The sequence below is a fragment of the Prunus persica genome, chromosome G6 (genome assembly GCF_000346465.2).
Source record: "Prunus persica cultivar Lovell chromosome G6, Prunus_persica_NCBIv2, whole genome shotgun sequence".
In the NCBI taxonomy this organism is placed as follows: Eukaryota; Viridiplantae; Streptophyta; class Magnoliopsida; order Rosales; family Rosaceae; genus Prunus; species Prunus persica.
In genome coordinates, this window is record NC_034014.1 from 3018253 (window position 1) to 3037677 (window position 19425).

The window sequence follows — 19425 nt, forward strand, 5'->3', positions numbered from 1 at the left end:
TGAGCCCCACGAAGACAGTTGAGAGGGCTCCACACCCGATTCAAAACAAAATCATTTGACATCTTCGTCCACCTACCCGCTCGTTCACCTACCCCCTACACGCCCAGAGTTCTCCAACCTCCTTACTTCCGTTAAATCTAACGACGTTAATCTCCATTTCCTCGCCTTCACTCACGGCTTCACCCACCCCCCACCCCACAGCCACAGCCACATGACCACGTAACCTACCTAACGGCCGCTCGCCCGTTACTTCTTTCTATAAATCTCCCCCCCCCAAACCCACAAACACCAGTTCAACACTAGTTCACTTTCCCACCCATAACTCATTTTCTCTCATCCGCATTATTCATCTGCCCACCCGCCAAATCACTCGCCACACCCACACAACCCGAAATGGACCTACTCCTCCTGGAAAAGACCCTCCTGGGTCTCTTCATCGCCGTCATCGTCGCAATCACTATTTCGAAGCTCCGTGGCAAGCGGTTCAAGCTCCCGCCCGGTCCGATACCCGTACCAGTTTTCGGAAACTGGCTCCAGGTCGGCGACGACCTCAACCACCGGAACCTCACCGACCTCGCGAAAAAGTTCGGCGACATCTTCCTCCTACGCATGGGGCAGCGCAATTTGGTGGTGGTCTCGTCCCCTGACCTCGCCAAGGAGGTCCTCCACACCCAGGGCGTCGAATTCGGGTCGAGGACACGAAACGTCGTGTTCGATATTTTCACCGGGGAGGGCCAGGATATGGTGTTCACGGTCTACGGTGAGCACTGGAGGAAGATGAGGCGGATCATGACCGTTCCTTTCTTCACGAACAAGGTCGTCCAGCAGTATCGGCACGGCTGGGAATCGGAGGCAGCGGCGGTGGTTGAGGACGTGAAGAAGTACCCGGGGTCTGCGACCAATGGGATGGTGCTGCGGAGGCGGTTGCAGCTGATGATGTACAACAACATGTACCGGATTATGTTCGATCGGAGGTTCGAGAGCGAGGAGGATCCTCTGTTTATGAAGCTCAAGGGGTTGAATGGGGAGAGGAGCCGATTAGCTCAGAGCTTCGATTACAATTATGGAGATTTTATCCCCATTTTGAGACCCTTCTTGAGAGGCTACTTGAAGATCTGCAAAGAGGTCAAGGAGAAGAGAATTCGGCTGTTCAAGGACTACTTTGTTGATGAACGGAAGTAAGACTTTTTATTTTTTATTTTTTTACTTAATTCATTTTTGTTATTTATGTTGAAAAACAATAGTGTCTAATTAGTAAAAGATAAAAAGGAAACTGCTAGTTACTGGAATTCTAATTTGTCGTCATTCATTAAAAATGAAAACGAATGAGAATGACAAATTGATAGTGTGAATAACAATATCTAATATATAATACGTCACGTAATTAAATAAATGAAAATGACAAACTAATAATGTGAATAACAATATTTAATATATAATACGACACGTAACTAAATGGTTAAATATACGGCGTTAGTAGCATGACTATCATGAATGGTTTCCCTTTTTGGGTCTCATGGAAATTTTGTTGTTCGACTTTCAAAATATGTGAAGTTTTCTATTTTTATAGAATATTTGATTAAATCTAAAATGAAATTTGATTTTAATTGTTGAGCAGGAAACTTTCAAGCACAAAAACGACAACAAATGAAGGACTGAAGTGCGCCATCGACCATATCCTGGACGCTCAGCAGAAGGGAGAGATCAACGAGGACAACGTCCTTTACATCGTCGAGAATATCAACGTTGCTGGTAAGTGGGGCCCTCACTTTCCTAGTCTCCTAATTTTTGCCACAGTAAACACAGTGCCATGCATTTTACTGCTTTGCCCAATTTTTTCGAGAGGTTATTATGGGAAATGCTAATGGCGCTTCTCTTAAAATTTTCACATGATTTATGCAAAACAAACAAAAAATAAATCCTATAAAATTTACCGTTCATAATTGCAAGCCTGCGAAATTCGGTGCCCTTGTCTCCCGTGTTTATTGTGAGGATAAAAATTTTGACCTGTTCTTCCACACTCTTTTATTTTATATTTTCTTACAAATAATATTACATATATCAATAATAAATCCTAGGTTTTATTTAAATCGCAGTTAAAATATTATGTATTCTACTAACGGGTCTAGGCGAGTGAAAAAGATAATTAACCTGCAGACTAGAAATTTTAAGTTCAAACTCTATAGTATCTTGATTATGTATATAAAAAACTTATTTCTCAGTAATTTATATGTGACACTTTATAAGATAAATTGATTATTTTAACCCAAGCCATTGGTTGTCCTGCATCGTGACATGATTCCTTTTCAGGTTAGGTGATAAATATTTTCTTTAATCTGAATATGTCAAAGCCACCTTGTTAGGTGCGTCTAGGTGAACAAAACATGTGGCTTCAATCTGAATATATATAACCTGGCAACTTTCTTGGGTTTCCTTATAATGCTGGCAACATACACATCTTATCCTCTACTTTAGTTAAACTTCATTTTATGTACAACCCACTTTCTTCCTGCCAACCCCCCCTATGACATTGACCTGCCAACCCACTTTCCATTTGGACAGTACAGATTAATCACAGTATGACATGTGTGCAGAAACTTTATTCTTTGTAATTTTAATGCCTTATCTAACTCGTTACAGATAAATCAGAGTCTAATATATTTTTTTGATCAACAGCAATTGAAACAACACTATGGTCAATTGAGTGGGGAATTGCAGAGCTTGTGAACCACCCTGAGATCCAAAAGAAGCTGAGGGATGAGCTTGACTCAGTGCTTGGCCCTGGTGTTCAAATCACAGAGCCAGACACCCAGAAGCTTCCCTACCTTCAAGCTGTGATCAAAGAGACTCTCAGGCTTCGCATGGCAATCCCATTGCTTGTCCCACACATGAACCTCAACGATGCAAAGCTGGGCAGCTACGACATTCCGGCGGAGAGCAAGATCCTGGTGAATGCATGGTGGCTGGCAAACAACCCTGCCCTCTGGAAGAAGCCTGAGGAGTTTAGGCCAGAGAGGTTTTTGGAGGAAGAGGCCAAGGTTGAGGCCAATGGCAATGACTTTAGGTACCTTCCATTTGGTGTTGGGAGAAGAAGCTGTCCCGGGATTATTTTGGCCCTGCCAATCCTTGGGATCACTTTGGGACGTTTAGTCCAGAACTTTGAGCTCTTGCCTCCTCCAGGACAGTCCAAGCTTGACACCACAGAGAAAGGTGGGCAGTTCAGCTTGCACATTTTGAAGCACTCTACCATTGTGTTGAAGCCAAGGTCATAGATGTAATTTGTGAGGATGATGATTTTGATTATGTCATAAGTGGATGGATTAATATGATAAAATGTGGGGTTTGTGTGACAATGTAAATTTAGTGCAACTTTTTCAATAAAGTATTTTTATTGTCTTTCATCATGGCTTGAAGTTTTATGCTTTTATTTTTTATTTTTCTTAATCTCTTTTTCAAGGTTTGAAGAGTTTCTGTACCACCCTCCTCCCATGTGCCTAATTTTGAACCACAGGACATGTGCCTGGCTATGCCGCTTACCCTTACCGACATTGAGCACACACCAGAGAGTATGGTTCATGGAGATTAACTCAACTAAATTGATGCCTGACCTAACAAAGTTGAGTTCATTGTTGCCATATTTTTAATGTCTTGCATCAAATCCAACTTGGCACATTCCAAATGTTACACAAGCTGACTTACATTTTAAGTTGTCATTGGTGATCAGCAATCAAATGCACATTTGCTCCCTCCACCAACCCCTCAAAACCAGTAGGAATGCACATGATCAATCTTCATCTTCAGTTTCATCACCCAAGTCCAATCTGTCACTCTAGCTTGAATTTGGTATTGGCACAGATCATGCCCATTACCCAACCATTGGTCAACCCCAAATACCTCCGAAATTTTTTGCCTAATTCCTCTTTGGATGATTGATTCAACCTCTGATGAGACACTATATCTTTCCTCTCTTCAACAAGTTCAGTAATGCCTAATTCTTGGCCTTATTCAGATGATATCTCCATTTTTACCCGCATCATCTTAGCTTTTTTCAAAAGCAATTCTAATTCTAAACAGTTTTTCAAGAATCACTTGTAGATTTTTAATAACAAATTTGTCATATTTATGTCAGAAGTGATTCCAATCAAGTCAGATGATCCATTTTCAAGTGCTGGAAATTGGAAGTCATGTCGTGGATTTAAATTGTCCCCACCTTTTGGGCTAGTATTGAAAAAGTCTTCATTGGACAAATTCTTTTCCTTACTATTATTATTTTTATAAAAACCTGGGAGGGAGGAAACAAATATTAGAATGATCCCACTTGCCCAACTTGTTGCGTTCTGCCGCAAGTTTTTATTGTATTTTTTTTTTCTCTTTCATGTTCTGTGAACTGACGTTTTACACTGCAAGTGGAAACTACAGGATTCCTCTCAGGTTTTTGTTCCAACATTCATTTGCAGCGTAGTTTTCTGGCATTCTTCAAACCATATTATTCGATAGATATTGACCATTTTAACCCAAGGAAATTATAAAAACCAGAAATTTCGAGATTCAAAACAACAACAAAACAGATTGAAATAAGAGATTGAGAAAACGAAGAGATGATGTGGGTCGTAACCAGGCCCTCAAATCAGAGAGAATCAGAGAGGGCAGACATGCGGACCCAAAGTTGTTCAATTTCCGTGCACATCACCATGCTTCCTTCATTACTTTCTCATCCAGAGCATCGGCTTATTGTGCACGGATCCAATATCAAAACAATAAATATATATAAAATTTTACAAAGAAATCAAATCAAAAGCAGAAGAAGGCTCTCCAGAGATTCAATCAAATATTGAACACAGAAAATATAAGAATCACAAAATAAAAGAACTACGCTCGGCTCAGCCGCGGTGAATGGGTTGCTCTTCTTCCGTTATTTATAGGTGATTTGGAGAGGCCAGTCAGTTAGGGTTTCTGCGCTCTTGAAGGTCCCAAAATTACGAAAACACCACGGGGTGTTTCCTGTGAATTAACGAGACTGCCCTCGGGCTCGGTTTGATGTTTGTTGGCCCTCTGGACATTTTGGGTTACATATGCAGGGCCCAATACTTGAACTTTTTGGGCTGAGAGATACACTACTGGTTTTCTATTTATATTTTATTTCCTTTTTTAATTTCCTTTCTTTTCCCTCAATATTCACAATTTCTAATTTTCTATGTTGATAGAAAATATGGTTGAATTGAATCATGAGGTATAGAGACTGTACATACAAATATCTTTGAACAAAAGTTAGTTAAGGATGTAGTTCCTAATGAAGTCCTCAAGCGGCTGACTTATACGTTATGTGTAAGTTTAAGAGAGATTAACTTATCGGTCACAAAATTAATCTCTTCGTAAATATATTTATGTCGCAGCTGACTCGATCCAATCAACTGTGTATTTTATTGAGCCCAAATAAGAGAAAACAATGATTTAGGGAACTTATTTATGTTTTATTGGAATTGTAATACACCATGTGAAAAATATAGTGAAGTGCAAGCACCACACAAACAACCCAATCAACTGGGTGAGACAAATTCTTATTCTGATTGACTGGTATCTGTAATTCACAACCCATATTTCTGCTTGAGTTCCAAGACAAAAGCATAGATTTTCTGAGGGTGAGGAAGTGAATTGGACACACTGTCCCTCTCCATGCACCTTCTGGCCCAACCAACAAGCTTGGGACATTCAGCCTCTATGCTGAAATTCCCACAGACCTCAAAGGAATAAAACCAGCTGGTGAGGGGAACAAGCACCACATCCACAAACCCAAAGTCTTCTCCACCAAAATAAGGCTTGTCTCCAAGCTCACCTTCTATGGTTCTCAAACCTTCCATGAATTCCTTCTTTGTTGCCTCTTGCTTTTCCCCTTTTTCCTTCCACACTCTCTTGCCCAGGCTGTATATCTGCATTTTGCACATCCCATCCGCAATATTGCATTAGAAATATGTACTACTTCATGCCCAATTACATGGTAGATTTTTATGTGAAGTGTAATAATGACAATCTGATCACGTAAAATATCATGGAAAATGCTAGCGTCAGTCGTGCGTGACGCATTTTACAAAGAATCACACACTCATCAATGATTGAAAATGCATTACGAGCTCACATGCGACTTATGCTACACTGCTTAAAAACAATAATATTGAGGACAATTAATGTGATATATTTGACTAACCTTTTTGTCAATATAGTCAGCCCAAAACCTCGCTTGGGATCTTTGATATGGGTCAGAGGGGAGCAAGGGAGATGTGTGATGCCAAACCTCATCAATGTACTGGAGAAGGAGGAGGGATTCAGAAATGGGTTTTCCATTGTGAATCAAAACAGGGATCATCTTGTGAAGTGGGTTCATCTCAAGAAGCAGAGGGCTTTTGTCTGCCAAGTTCTCCTCCCTGGCCTCATATTTGATCCCTTTCTCAGCCAAAGCGATCCTCACTCTCATCCCATAAGAGCTTGGCCAAAAATCCAAAAGCACCAGTTTGTCCTCCATCTTAATAACAATGCTTCAAATGAAATTGCAGAAATATTTATAGCTGCTTGTCGATGTTAAGATTAATGATGTCATGGCAAAGTCAGCAACTCCGTCCAAGACTTCAATGTGAATGGAATTTGTGAAGAAAAGATAGTCAAAGTGGATTGGCATGCTTCCAAATGGACAAATGAAGCAGGACAAAATGAAAATAAATAGAGTACCAGTCTTGCACGTATTGTCACGCAAGAGATATTATAAATATATTCATTTCAATTGATTTCGAAACTTCAAGGATCCTCGACAAAGATCAGAACTCAAATGATTCAAATGTGGATGCATTGGGTATGCTCCCCCTCGGAAATCAGGACACGACTCAAATTCAAAGCCTTCCTCATATATTTAAACAGTATAGCCGGCCGGCTATACTATTTAAAGTTATTGTTTTAAAAGATATAGCCGGGCGGCTATACTACTTAAATTTATTATTTTAAAACGTATAGCCGCGCGGCTATACTATTTAAAAACAGAGTATGCAAAGGTTACTAGCCAAACAAGTTAAAACCAACATAATCAGCAATAAGAAAAATCTGCAGAAACACAGGAAGAAGAAGAACCAAGATACTCTGGAGCAGCTCAGACAAAAAAAAAAAAGGATAGTTCTAGCAGCAAAATAGCAAGAGAGACCTAATCAAGCCAACCTAAAATAAACCTGATTCGGCAAGGATGACAAAACAAGTACAAGGCACACACAGCAGGAACCCAAGACAGAAGAAGTGAAGCATCACATATACATGCAAATACAGAAAATGCCATTGATTTAAAGGCTATGGAGCTCGGCATCTTCCCCTTGTCCTTCCTTAGGTAAAGGGCTCGGTACAATGGTAGGTTGATGAGAAACAAAACCCCACACAGAAGAATTTGCAAAGGCATTTCTCATAAACTTTTGTCATGCCCTCTCCCATGATTGCTTCCTTTACAACACCAAGAAAGCAGAACAAATTGAGCAATGCAAGTGTTGCCAGTATGGTAAACATTGGAGACAAGGCTCCAAATTCCATAACCTCTTTCTCGTAATTATGTGAAACACCTTCATCAGAAAACCTTGGCTGTTATTACAAATGCTGAGTCAGAATATCCGAGGGAGTTTAAAATGGTATCAATGAAGGCAAACAGGTAGGAACTTGTTCTCTTGTAAAGCCATATACGTTGGTCATTCCACCAACCTGAGATTGTACCACCAGACCACAGAAACTCCACACAGCTCCAAGTGTACTTGGCAAATATCACATATGCAAATGGTATGAGCAAAGGGCTTGAGACCTACATTGACAAAACAAAACTTATTATTGCAGACATTGAAAAAAGAGAAAATATTATGTAAGGTTGACACACAAATTAATAAGAATGACAGAGGAACCATACCTGCGGAAATAATGAAACGCCTCTAAGGAGGTAAAGCGAAGGGATAATTGAGTAAAATAAGGTTGCCAAGGAATTTGAAGCCCAGAAGCAGTAGCAACAGTATCCAAGTTGAAGACCTAAACCAATCTTTCCATGTGCATATGCAGGGCTGTCTTCAGAAAGCAAAACCTGCACAAGTGTCTGAGACAGTGTGGTCGGAGCTATTCCTAAGAAAGCTTGCCTTGTGGGATTGCAATACACTGATCTCCATCCGTGGCATTGGATTGATAGCCCGGTGATCACATCTTCAACCGGAAAGCCATATTTCAAACCTATCTGCAAATTATCGAGATTCATCAAGCTCAAACTATTGTACACTTGTGTGTGTGTGTGTGTGTGTGCGCGTGTGGATAGAGAGAGAAATAAAGACCTCCTTTCCCCATCCAGTGTTCTCTTCAATTGCACAGCATGCAAGACTTTTCAATTTTCTTCTAATTCATGAATGACACTTTCTTCTCTTTTTCTACTAATCTCCCACTTCATTTCATTCTTACATCCCTTTATGAACTTCCTCCCACAAAGAGTATCTCCTCTGTGAAAGCAGCCACTTCCAATATATAGAGAACCATCCAAACCAAACCACGGAATTCCACCTTCAATTCCCACAAACAGAGAACTCCCAACATGTCAGCCATAATTTTTTAAACAGCATGAAACTTCACTTAAATAAGTTCAACTCCACCATCATATGACTTCACGAACGCCTACTCACCTCACTGATTACTCCTAATGAACTGCTATATAATCCATTCTTAGTAACGTTTTCGAAATTGTGGTTCATCCATTAAGAAGCAAAGTGCATCCCTTGTGGCCTGAGAGTTGTTTGAATACATATCACAGTCTAGATTAAGAAGGACCCGCCCATTGGTAATGTTTGAAGATACCCTTATCTGCAGCACAAAGGATCACATAATAAAATAACATTGAATGATGGAAATTTATGCAGTATCAACAAAAACACCAATTCTTGATGGTTTTGGAAGCACCTTTTTGGTCTCTCTAGCAAAGAAAAGATTACCAAAAATATAGCTCGGAATGAAACTAAGTTTCTTTCTACTAGTTTACCGATGCATTCATAGCGCCAGCTTTGAAGTTATGATGATATATGGGGTCTCTTTTCTCGAGCCAAATACACCAGACTTTGCAACACACACCCTTCAACATCAGTTGCATTTAGATCTCTCCCATCAATTACTATATGAGAAAAGGAAGGTAATGATATATATATATATATATATATTATGCATTTCTTGTGTTGATTAATGTGTGTTTATGTGTGTCAATAGATCAAATTAAGAAGATCTGAGGCCATCTTCGGAATGACTGCACCTTCTGCACTTTCACCTGTTCCAATGTTTCAAAATGAACCAAATAACAAAACTAGATCAAATCCCTCCAGGCCTAATTTGGGTTCAGTTTTAGCTTAAGGTTTCTAGGTTCAGTTCCCTTGGAGAAAAGATAACTTACAGAAAAAAAGGATACCAGTATAGCCGCGCGGCTATAAGCTTTAAATATATTATATTAAAACCGTATAGCCGCGCGGCTATACTATTTATATAAAAATAGGCAGCGCCTGGGGCGATAATTTTATATATAAAAAAATAGTATAGCCGCGCGGCTAAACTATCAATTAATAAAAAATAAAAAATCCATAGTATAGCCGAGCGGCTATACTATTTAAATATTTAAAAAAGCAAACAGTGTTTTGCTTATGTGAATAAAAAAGGCCCAGCCCAGCCCATATGAGATTCACAATAGGCGATCGTGCATTTCATTTATAACGCGCCAAAAATAATTCTCCTTAACTTCATACGAAAAATCAGGCCGAAGTAAAACAAAGCCTAGAGCGAAGCTGAAGACAAATTTACTGTCCGCTTGCTTCAATCATTCCCACTAGTCCACCACCATCGTTATCACCTTCATTTTCCTTCAAAATCAAAAAGCAAAATCTCCAAACTACTGAGTAGGTGCTTGCTTTCTCTTCAACCAATTCCGAGTTCTACAGGTAAACCTTTTGCTGCAAATACTGCAAAATAAATGGTTGCTTGAGTGTGCGATTGTGTGTTGCAGCTCTATTTCAACCTCTCTCTCTATCTGCGTGTTTTGTGTCCATTTTTTTTAATCGTCCATGGGCTCAATTTCAGGGTTTATGTTTTCCTCGCTGTTTTTGAATTTTGAGACTCTGTATTTTCCCCAAATAGCGCTTCTGATATTGCTGAATGTTCCACTTTAATCCCTGGGAGTGAAATTTCAGATTGCATCTTCAAAATGTTGCAATGGATGGGAGGATCGAGGCGGAAAGTAGCAACTGTAAGTATGAGTTGCTACATTGAATTGCTATCCTGGATTTAGAGAACGCGATGTTGAAAGTTTTTTCTGATACGTTAGCGTTTGTTTCATACATGGTACCTCTTGGTTGCACTGGGGAAACTTCAGTCGAGGAAGTCTACACAGCAGAGGTACAAAAGAATTTTCTTTACCAATACAAATTTTCAACTCATGTAGTTAAAAAGAAATTTATAGCATCAGATGCATAATTAGTATCAACATGTTCTGACCATTCTTTAATTTTCAAGGCAAAAGCAATACTTTGAACAAAGAAGACGACAACAACAGCATCAGGGGCAAACAACTGGGTTAGAGACCTATGCAGATGGAATAAACATATCTGGGCAACATCACAAAGAACATCGGTCGTTGGATATTCTCAGTTTTCTGAACTTGTCAACGACTGCTCAAGAACATAAATCTGCTTGCCCCAATCGTAAGTTTCTAATATCTAGAAAATTCAGATAGTCACTAGTTCTCTCCTGTTATGTCGGCGGTTGTTGAAAATTGAAATTAAGCTATGATATAAATCACAATTTTTGTCATTTAAGTGGTTGTTGAATGTATGAGACAGATTCTTTTATCTTCCTTTTTTGGCTATAATCTTTCTTCCAAGGGGTTCTTCTGAAATAATAAACTATGTTATCCTTCCCTCTTTTTGCTACTTTTCCTAACCATATAAGGAAGGGAAGATGTAGAAGTCAATGCTTCAAGAATGAAGTATGATATCACAAAGGATCCACCAACAATACCTCCAAAGATGGTTGCTCCTCTCAACTCTGTTGAATTTAACCAAGCAAGTATGCTTTCTATTTCATCTTATTAACTTTTGGGGCCTTTTTCTTCCCCATCCCCCCTTTCCTCCACCCAGATTTTTTACCTGAACCTATCTTTCTGTGCTTATAAAATCGATAAAATAATGAATTAGTGATATATGATGATACAGGAGCTGAATCAGGCTTCCGAGAGGAGATTGCATCACCAAAAAAGTGAGTGATGTGTCTGTGGATGCTTGTACTTTTTGTGGAATATCATCCTAGCCTCACACTCATTGAAAAGCCATATTTTTACTTGTAACGGACTAAATGAACGCAAGCTACTTAGGTCAAAGTGATTTCATTATACAGTCAATTCACTTTGCATATATAGACTCCGGTCTGTTTGCTGGTAAATTGATTATAAATCTTCACAAATGGGTGCATAGTTGCTTCTATCAGTGATTGTTTTGCCATAGTGCATCCTGTCTTGTGGAGATTTGATATACTTTCTTCATTTCAGGGTTATGCCTAATCATAACAAGTCTTTCAATGAACTTAATTCTCAACCAGATAACTGCAGGACAGATACTGACCAGCGTAAGTAGAAAAGCATCCAATTCAGCCTTGAACACTTTCCATGTATCTTTCCTTACGGATTTAGCTTGCTAAATGAGCTTATAAGTTCGTTGTTGGTAGAACTTTGGTTATGGTGCCTTGAAAGTCACTTCCTTCCTTCTTGTTATAGTTCATTATATACACCTCTGAGTATTGAAGTTTCTTCTTTATGAACTTTTTTCCTTCTTATTTTTCAGAGTTTTCAGTAGTTGATTTTTTCGGCGATGATGGGTTGAATGACTACGTAGAAGGCAGCCCAGTACAAGAAGCTCATGTTGCATTTTCAGTTGAAGGTAATTCTGTTCCACCATTGAGTTGCTCATAGTTTGTGGTTTCCTTTATAATGCATGAGTAAAAGCTAAAATTAAATGGTAGAGTTTCTTCATAAGGTTCTGTCTAAGTCTCTGGAAGTAAAACGGACAATTACTAAGCTAGAAGATAAAGAAACTCTTAATTTGGTCAGGAAATTAGCATATCTTGTCTTGGAGACAAATTTCAAGGCATCTGTTTTGTTTTCTGATGTTAACTTACATGTTATGCCTTCCTCATGATTGTTGCTATCTCAGAAGGTGTCATATCTTACAGTTCCTTCTTTACTTGCCATTTAAGAAAAGAAACGAAAAATAGATGTTTCTTAAATTTGTTTGCCAAACAATTGACATGATGTAATTTCTAACCCTTCTTAATGTACCTTTTGGTCTATGATAATTATTATCGACCAATTTTTTCCTGACTTTTATAAATTTCTTCACTGTCATTCTTACTTATCAGGTTTGGGTAAAGTGGGAATGGAAACACCAGTCCATTCACCAAAACAGCCGGCAAGGTAACTATTCTTAACTGCTGTTCTGTCAGCTATTTTGTTACAACCTAGGACAACACTTCTTGCAGAACTCAAGTATTCTTATTTCCCATGAAATGGCATTCACCAATTTCATAAAAACCTTTTACTTAAATAACAACAGAAATCTTATAGCAATGCTGTGCAAAGTGAGGTTTTAACAAGAAGATTCTAACTATATCTGCACAATGGCTTAAACTTGTGTTATTATAGAACATTCACCTATGATTGCTCCTCGCCGTTGAATGCTGCAAGGCAACCAAAATCATTCAAGAATCATAAGAATCTGGATGACTTTGAAACTGAAATGGTGAGAGGCATTATTAATTGAGTTAATACAGTGTATTTCAACTAGTCCATGAACTGTAACTCTAAATAACTTATTGGTAGAGGGATTATTATCTTTCTCCTTGATATATTCACCCTTGTTAAGAATCTTTTTGTACATGATCCTTCTAAAGCTTTCATGTTGAAAGAGCTACCATGCTCCCTTCTATGTATGTGGGCATTAATTGGTATTTCTAGGAATATATTGTGTCGTAATATGTCATTTGATTACTGTGGGTATCAGTGCATTTGTGCTTCTTCCCTAAAATGTGATTGATGAGAAAGCAGCCGCTGGTTTAATGCATCCGAAGTACTAATGCTCCTTAAGTTTAGAATCCTGGTTCTCTTTGATTATGGATTGTTAGCCACACACAACGCTTTATATAAAATGTTGCAATGCAATTTGAACTGCCTGCGGTTGGAGGCAGGGTAAGATTCTACTGTAATAATCTTTAGCTGTGAGGAAGATGTTTACAAGGTTTTCTTTGTTAACTTGAGCCACAATAGTGACTACATAGTAGGCTAACTTTCTAAGTACAAGTGGCAAAAGGCTGCGACGAAAGACACATTATAGAAAATGTAATGGAGAAAATTTCATTAACACCCTAGCATGAAACTTCAATGAGAGATGCTAGCAGAGGTCTTGAGCATCTTGTTCACGAAGAATCTTTTGGTATATGAAATAGTTTATGCTGCTTCAATTATATTTGATTGTATGTCGGAATTGTACACATTAGTCTAGACAAAACTTCTTGTTTTTATCATTCCAAGTACTTGTTGATTCTCTTCCGTTAACTGAACTAAATCTGTTGTGAACTGTAAAGGCGCAAGGCTTTAAATTTTTTATGTTATCAATGTTTGAGACTTTAGAGGCTGATTAGTTTGATGCTATGCAGGATGCAATGATGCAAGATATCAATATGCCCCGATGTAGCAGTGGTTTAGAGTTTTCTACCAATTCAATGGATTCATTTGGTTATTCAAAGCAGAAATTATCAAGACATGATGGTCACAGTGGTAAACTAGATAGTTATTATGGATCCAGGAGAATCTTTGACCATGCTGAAAATTGCAGCAAAGATAAATGGGATGGTAAATACTTCTTCTTATGGCACAGTGCAACAGAATGTGATATCTAACATACCATCATTTCTGTTAGCTTGATAAGCAGTATTGACCCATTCCCTAACAGTTATCCTTTTTTTTGTGGACAAATCATTCCCTAACAGTTATCTGACAATGCTGCATGTAACGATCTATTCTAGGTCTCTAGGTTCAGTGCGTGAAACTCTGGTGAAATTTTACTGTGGAAATATGATATTTCAGTCATGGGAATTAGTGTATGTATATATTATATTCAACATGTATGAAATTTACGAGTAGTGTTTCCTGAGATATGCTTTTTCTTATTCCGTATCAAGTTAATGAGTCCAGGGAATGAAATTGAGACCAGTTATTTGTCAGCTTTCTGTTATTTACATTATGATTGCTCACTAGATTGAGATTGTCTTTACTTATGGTGATTTCCTTCTAATAGGGGTCAATTATAGGTATGATATGACTTGTTATATATCTACCAGGTAGGCGTTGCTTCCAAGATGAAACCTCTTTTATTGAATGGGAACATGATTTATCATGGAAGAGGCCAAGTGAAATGAACTGTGATTCTGTTGATAATTTTATGCACAGGACGTATAAGACGCCAGATTTTACTTTTGAAGGTCCCTTTTCACCGTTGAGGTGTTTAATTAATCTTTACTTTTTTCTTTTTCTTGTTTTGAGAAATTATACTATATCTTCTTGATAGAGTTGTGGCATCTGTACAGGTCTGCAACAGATATAACAGACAAGTTTGACATCTTAGGTGCTCTATGTCTTAAACTCTCAATTGAACTATGCCTGTAGAATTCTATAAACACTAGAACTATGTCTGTAGAATTCTATTAACTCGTAAGTTGTGACCATTTCTTATACCATGTAATGAAAGGGCTAACATGGAAATGCCATGCTAAACTTTTGATATATTAGTTTTATACAGAATGGAATTGTTTGCTTTCATCTATGGCTTTTTTTTCTGATGCTTTGATCACTTCTATCTAATCAGGGGCACCTTCATATTCCAAGCACCAAAGATCAGAATATGATCATGATTTTATGATTTCCAATGGGGCAAGGTACGCCTACTGTATGAGCTAAAGTTCTATTAGTAATGTAAATATAAACTCAAGAGTTGTGTTTTGTTGTGATGGTATACAGACACCATACAGTAGGAAGGAGTTTTGATTTTGGAGGTGCAACCAACCAACCAGATTGGTCTTGCTTTGTGACTGATGAAAGGGATAATTTGAGCTTGCTGAGGTAATTAGTGGCTTTCTTTTGTTTCACATTGATTTCTTTCTGGCCTCTTACTCTGACTCATATAGTCTTATGTGTCATTACCTACTGTGTCTTTTTTGGCAGCGAAGAATCATGCTCATCAAGTGCAGGTATATCTATCAACTGAAAATATGATGATTTGGAATTAAGTTTCTGTTATTGCCAATGCAATTATCTTATTTTCATAAACTAAAATTGCTCTTTTTCCAACCTTTGATGTCAGTGAGAGTCAATGCAATTGATAATTCACTGTCAAAGTCAACTAGGAATCGAAGCAAGAGAAGACATGACAATGCATATGCTGGACCAGATTATCATGCAAATGTAACTTCTACAGGAAAGACACATGACAAAAGCAGACATGATGTTCACCCAGAGAATATTGCACACGGGTCAGGAAAATGTACAAAGATGTCAAATTCATCAAAGTTAAAACCATCCCACTACTCAAACTCTCCTTTCGATGAAAAGTTAAACCCAAACAGCAATTGGTTCACTGAGGAGCGATATATGTCGGTTAATATAAATTCAGTTTGCAGTTCTTTCCATCAAAAGTCAGATACAAACTGTCCATCTGCAGGCTCAAAGCTCTTGTTTGGAGATCCTTTTAGTGCAAGTCCTGTCCCAGAATTACATCTTGATCCTAGATCTCCTTCTAAACACTCTGAACCTGTTGCAAGTTCACCTTCTGGCAGTTTTATTACTGAGAAATTTGAATTTCATGATTCTCCTAAAACTTCTAAGATAGGGGTTGGATCAACAAAAACAGAGTTGTTTCGCTATTCTCCTGGAAACACACCATCTCCTGATTTATCAGCGCAGGAAAGTGTCAGCAAAGTTGAGGGAAGAAAAGCAGAATCCCAGCGCAGCGAAGAATTTAAGCTTGAGGAAGAAAGTTGTATTATGGACAACGGTTTGTTCACAGAAAACAATGATGAAATGGGTGCTTTAACATCGAAGAGCAAGAACAGTGAATTTAAGGAAGCAAAAGATGCAGCTCCAGGACTAAAGGCAAGTGTGAAGTCAACCTATTTTCCTGACCATGCAGAGAAGGCATCATCGTCTCTGAAGACTCTAGGCAAATTTGAAAGCAAAATAGATGGCAAGGAGTATGTTGTACAAACATTTAAGTATTTTCTCTCCCTCAAGTTTTTATGTTTGGTTCCCCAACTCTAAGTCTTTAAGCCTATTATATTTGTACTTAGAGGTTTTCATTGTTTCCAGAGATCACCATGGTTATGAAATTCCTCTTCCATGTCAACATCGGACCAAAGGTATGTAATTATTTTTCTTAGTTGTCTTTTTAACTTCTTTTTTGTTTCTCATTATGCAGTGGTAAGGTTGAGCAAATGTTTTTTTAGTTCTTCATTTTCCGTTTTTCCGCAGACTAATGTGCTTCATTCACTTGTTAATGCAGAAATGGAAGATGCTGAGCCTCAGGAAAGAAAGAAAGAAACTAAACAACAAGGTGATTTTGTTGACTCATCTTGTCGGGTGATGATGCTTCAGAGCTATGTTCAGTTTCTTTGTGTGCAGAAGGTGCTGAAGGAGGCAGCTGCCCAGACTGGCATAAAGAAGAAATAACACGTTTGTCACGACTGACGTCTAAATAGATGTGGGGATTTCGTCGTTAACATCATTTTCAGTTGTGTCATGGATTTTGCACCCTGCCCTTCCATATATGGTTCAGGAGGTGATTTTGCAACTGCCTGCAGATCATACTGGTCTGGTAGATCACAGCAGCAAAAAGGAGCAGAAGCACAAACTATGCTTAAATTTAAATCTGTTGTACGTGAGAACAATAACATAAAAAAAATACAAACATGATCATAAGCTGATTATAATAGGATTTGAAGGGATTAACAAGGTTACAATGTATCTAAGTGTCTGATGCATCAAACAGGTTTTAAGTATCGATAGCTATATTGCTGTTAGCCTTTGTGATTCTTTTCTTGTATAAATCCTTGTCTTTTATAGTGGAGATTATCTTCCCATGCAAACCATCCCTTCATCATTAGGGTTTCCCAACTTCATCAAATGACATCTCAGTTGATTAACGTCTGATTGCCGGAGAGGCTTCAGCAAGAACTCTTTCGCTCCTTCCTCGAGGCACCTATCAATCGGATGAAGAAATTTCAGTCATCAATAAACATGATTAGAAAACAAAAGAAGAAGAAAAATTGAGATTTCTTGTGCAAGTGGGTTACTTCTCAATTCGAGTAGGTATGTGCTCAGATGATACGACAACTACTGGGATCTCCTTCCCGGTTGGTGATTCCTGTTTAGAGGGAGATTAGGTTGGCTGGGTTAGATTAATTATTTCAATTAATCATGAATTTCATAATTAAATAAGCTGCCAGTTATGCAATATTTGTGTTGAAACATTTGCATAATTACCTTAATCTTTTTTAGAAGCTCATACCCTGTCATTCCTGGCATACTGTAATCAGTGATTATCAGGTTTACCTTTGAAACCTGAAACAGAAAAATAAAAGCAGATGAGATTAATAAAGACTTTCTTTATATTTTTATATAATATATATTTCATTTTTAGAGTAAGTAAAAATGAAGCACAGTAGAAGAAGCTTCTTACGGTGTTGCCGAAGTTTTGTTGGCCGTCTGCCAGACCCAACAGCTCCAATGCTCCCTGTGCGTTCTCTGCGGTGGTCACTGCCAGAGAGGAACCCAATTATTATTATTATTATTATGACCCCTGTAATTACTCATAAACTCGATATAAAGTTTTGCACATTTTTTCACTGGCAAGGAAGAACATATATAAAATAGTTTGGAGGAGAAAAAGGAGCAACATTTCTTTTTTAGGACATTTCTTATTGAAAAGAGCGATAATAAACTTACACTCACTACACGGATAGTAAAGAAGAAAAAGAAAGAACATTTTATATATGCATATTATATGTATATGTCACCTTTGCATGCAGAGTTGGTGAGTAACTTTTCAATGATTCTGCGATCCACAAAACTATCATCAACAGCCAAAACGTGTGGCTTTTCATCACCATCCCACCCCATTAATATTGGTGCTGCTGAAGAAGAAGCAGAAGCAGAAGCAGAGGCAGTAACCATTCTCAAATCTCTCAAAACACACAAACCCTATACAATATATATGAGCAAACAAGTGAAAGGAAATCAGGAAAAAATCAATTTGTTCACAGATATTTCGTCATCTTTTTAGGTCTTTGTGATATATATACAGATATTTTCGTCATTCTGGTCTTTGATTTTTGATTCTAATATTGATTCTTTCTTTTCTTTTTCCTTTTTTCTGATATTTTCTGATCACTCCTTAGAGATTTATGATAATCCTCTCCAGCTCATCAAGATTTGGTTCGTCTAATATTAGTAACTAAAAGGTAAAATTATGGGATTATATTTATCTAATATCGATCCTTAAAATAATCATGGGATCTACAAGGATACTCAAAGATCGATCATATATAATCCTAGCTAGTATCTCATAATACACACGTACTAATTATTTATTTATATATTAACACGAATTTGTGAGTTTTCATAATTGCATGCCACTCACATTGGGTTTTTAAATTTAATTTTATACAATATATATAGATAGATAAATAGCATTTCCATTTGCAATATTGATGCTCCTTAATCAATTTTCAGCAGAGTCTATTTGAGTGTAAAAGGATAGTCATTGATGTTAAGTGGCATATGATGAACTCAATCATCTGATCACTTAAGTTGTCAACAATTAATACATGATTGATAGTGTAATTCTTTGATTGTAAATTCATACTTTTTTTGGTGCGGTAATAACCTCACGTTCTATACGAATCTTTGTCGTACACGGTCCACTTATATTTATAGCACATGAATTAATAACATATAATGTGGTATTGTGACGATTTACACCCAAATTTTTTTCCTTATGTGCACAAAATAATCCATGAAATTACCCCACTAGTCGATAACAGTGGCGGATCCAGGATTATGTGGCCAAAGGGGTTTAGTGCAAAAATTCCGAACGACAGCGGTGATCGGCACTGGGCCATTGGCGAAGAGTTGATGGAGGTTGTCGGAGGTTAGGGTTTGACAGGGTGGGAAGAGGAGGTGTGAAATTGGGAATGAAGGGTTTGGGACTGCTGTGCAGATTCGAAGGGCTGTGTTCTTCTTTTTTCTATTTAAACTGGCCCAAAACGACGTCGTTTTGAGGCCAGGTCATTTAAAAAAAAATTTGA

General features: G+C 37.9%; 4 protein-coding genes and 1 pseudogene across 9 annotated transcripts; 2 read left to right on the top strand and 3 right to left on the bottom strand.

The window, feature by feature from the left end:
- LOC18772818 (trans-cinnamate 4-monooxygenase) lies at positions 188 to 3401 on the top strand. Its single transcript, XM_007204983.2, has 3 exons — positions 188 to 1178; positions 1619 to 1752; positions 2677 to 3401. Exons 1-3 carry the CDS (start codon positions 394 to 396, stop codon positions 3270 to 3272), a joined length of 1515 nt encoding a protein of 504 aa, XP_007205045.1. The 5' UTR covers positions 188 to 393; the 3' UTR covers positions 3273 to 3401.
- LOC18774018 (probable glutathione S-transferase parA) lies at positions 5399 to 6540 on the bottom strand. Its single transcript, XM_007205814.2, has 2 exons — positions 6203 to 6540; positions 5399 to 5927 (listed from the first exon to the last, which is right to left on the bottom strand). Exons 1-2 carry the CDS (start codon positions 6515 to 6517, stop codon positions 5586 to 5588), a joined length of 657 nt encoding a protein of 218 aa, XP_007205876.1. The 5' UTR covers positions 6518 to 6540; the 3' UTR covers positions 5399 to 5585.
- LOC109949451 lies at positions 7042 to 9735 on the bottom strand (annotated as a pseudogene).
- On the top strand, positions 9780 to 17184 carry LOC18775484. 6 transcript variants are annotated; one of them, XM_020567262.1, is made up of 19 exons: positions 9780 to 9965; positions 10215 to 10270; positions 10397 to 10419; positions 10537 to 10724; positions 10972 to 11088; positions 11235 to 11277; positions 11567 to 11643; positions 11859 to 11954; positions 12433 to 12487; positions 12716 to 12812; positions 13726 to 13921; positions 14410 to 14569; positions 14656 to 14693; positions 14934 to 15003; positions 15086 to 15187; positions 15290 to 15315; positions 15429 to 16335; positions 16430 to 16479; positions 16623 to 17184. In XM_020567262.1, the coding sequence occupies exons 2-19, from the start codon at positions 10229 to 10231 to the stop codon at positions 16787 to 16789; spliced, it is 2454 nt and encodes an 817-aa protein (XP_020422851.1). In that variant the 5' UTR covers positions 9780 to 9965; positions 10215 to 10228; the 3' UTR covers positions 16790 to 17184. The 6 variants fall into 6 exon arrangements, with proteins under 6 accessions (XP_020422851.1, XP_007208697.2, XP_020422852.1 ...); XM_007208635.2 differs by having other exon boundaries at positions 15429 to 16314; XM_020567263.1 differs by having other exon boundaries at positions 11868 to 11954.
- On the bottom strand, positions 17170 to 18292 carry LOC18773961 (two-component response regulator ARR17). The gene is made up of 5 exons (XM_007208545.2): positions 18136 to 18292; positions 17799 to 17875; positions 17603 to 17680; positions 17413 to 17483; positions 17170 to 17318 (listed from the first exon to the last, which is right to left on the bottom strand). Exons 1-5 carry the CDS (start codon positions 18290 to 18292, stop codon positions 17189 to 17191), a joined length of 513 nt encoding a protein of 170 aa, XP_007208607.1. The 3' UTR covers positions 17170 to 17188.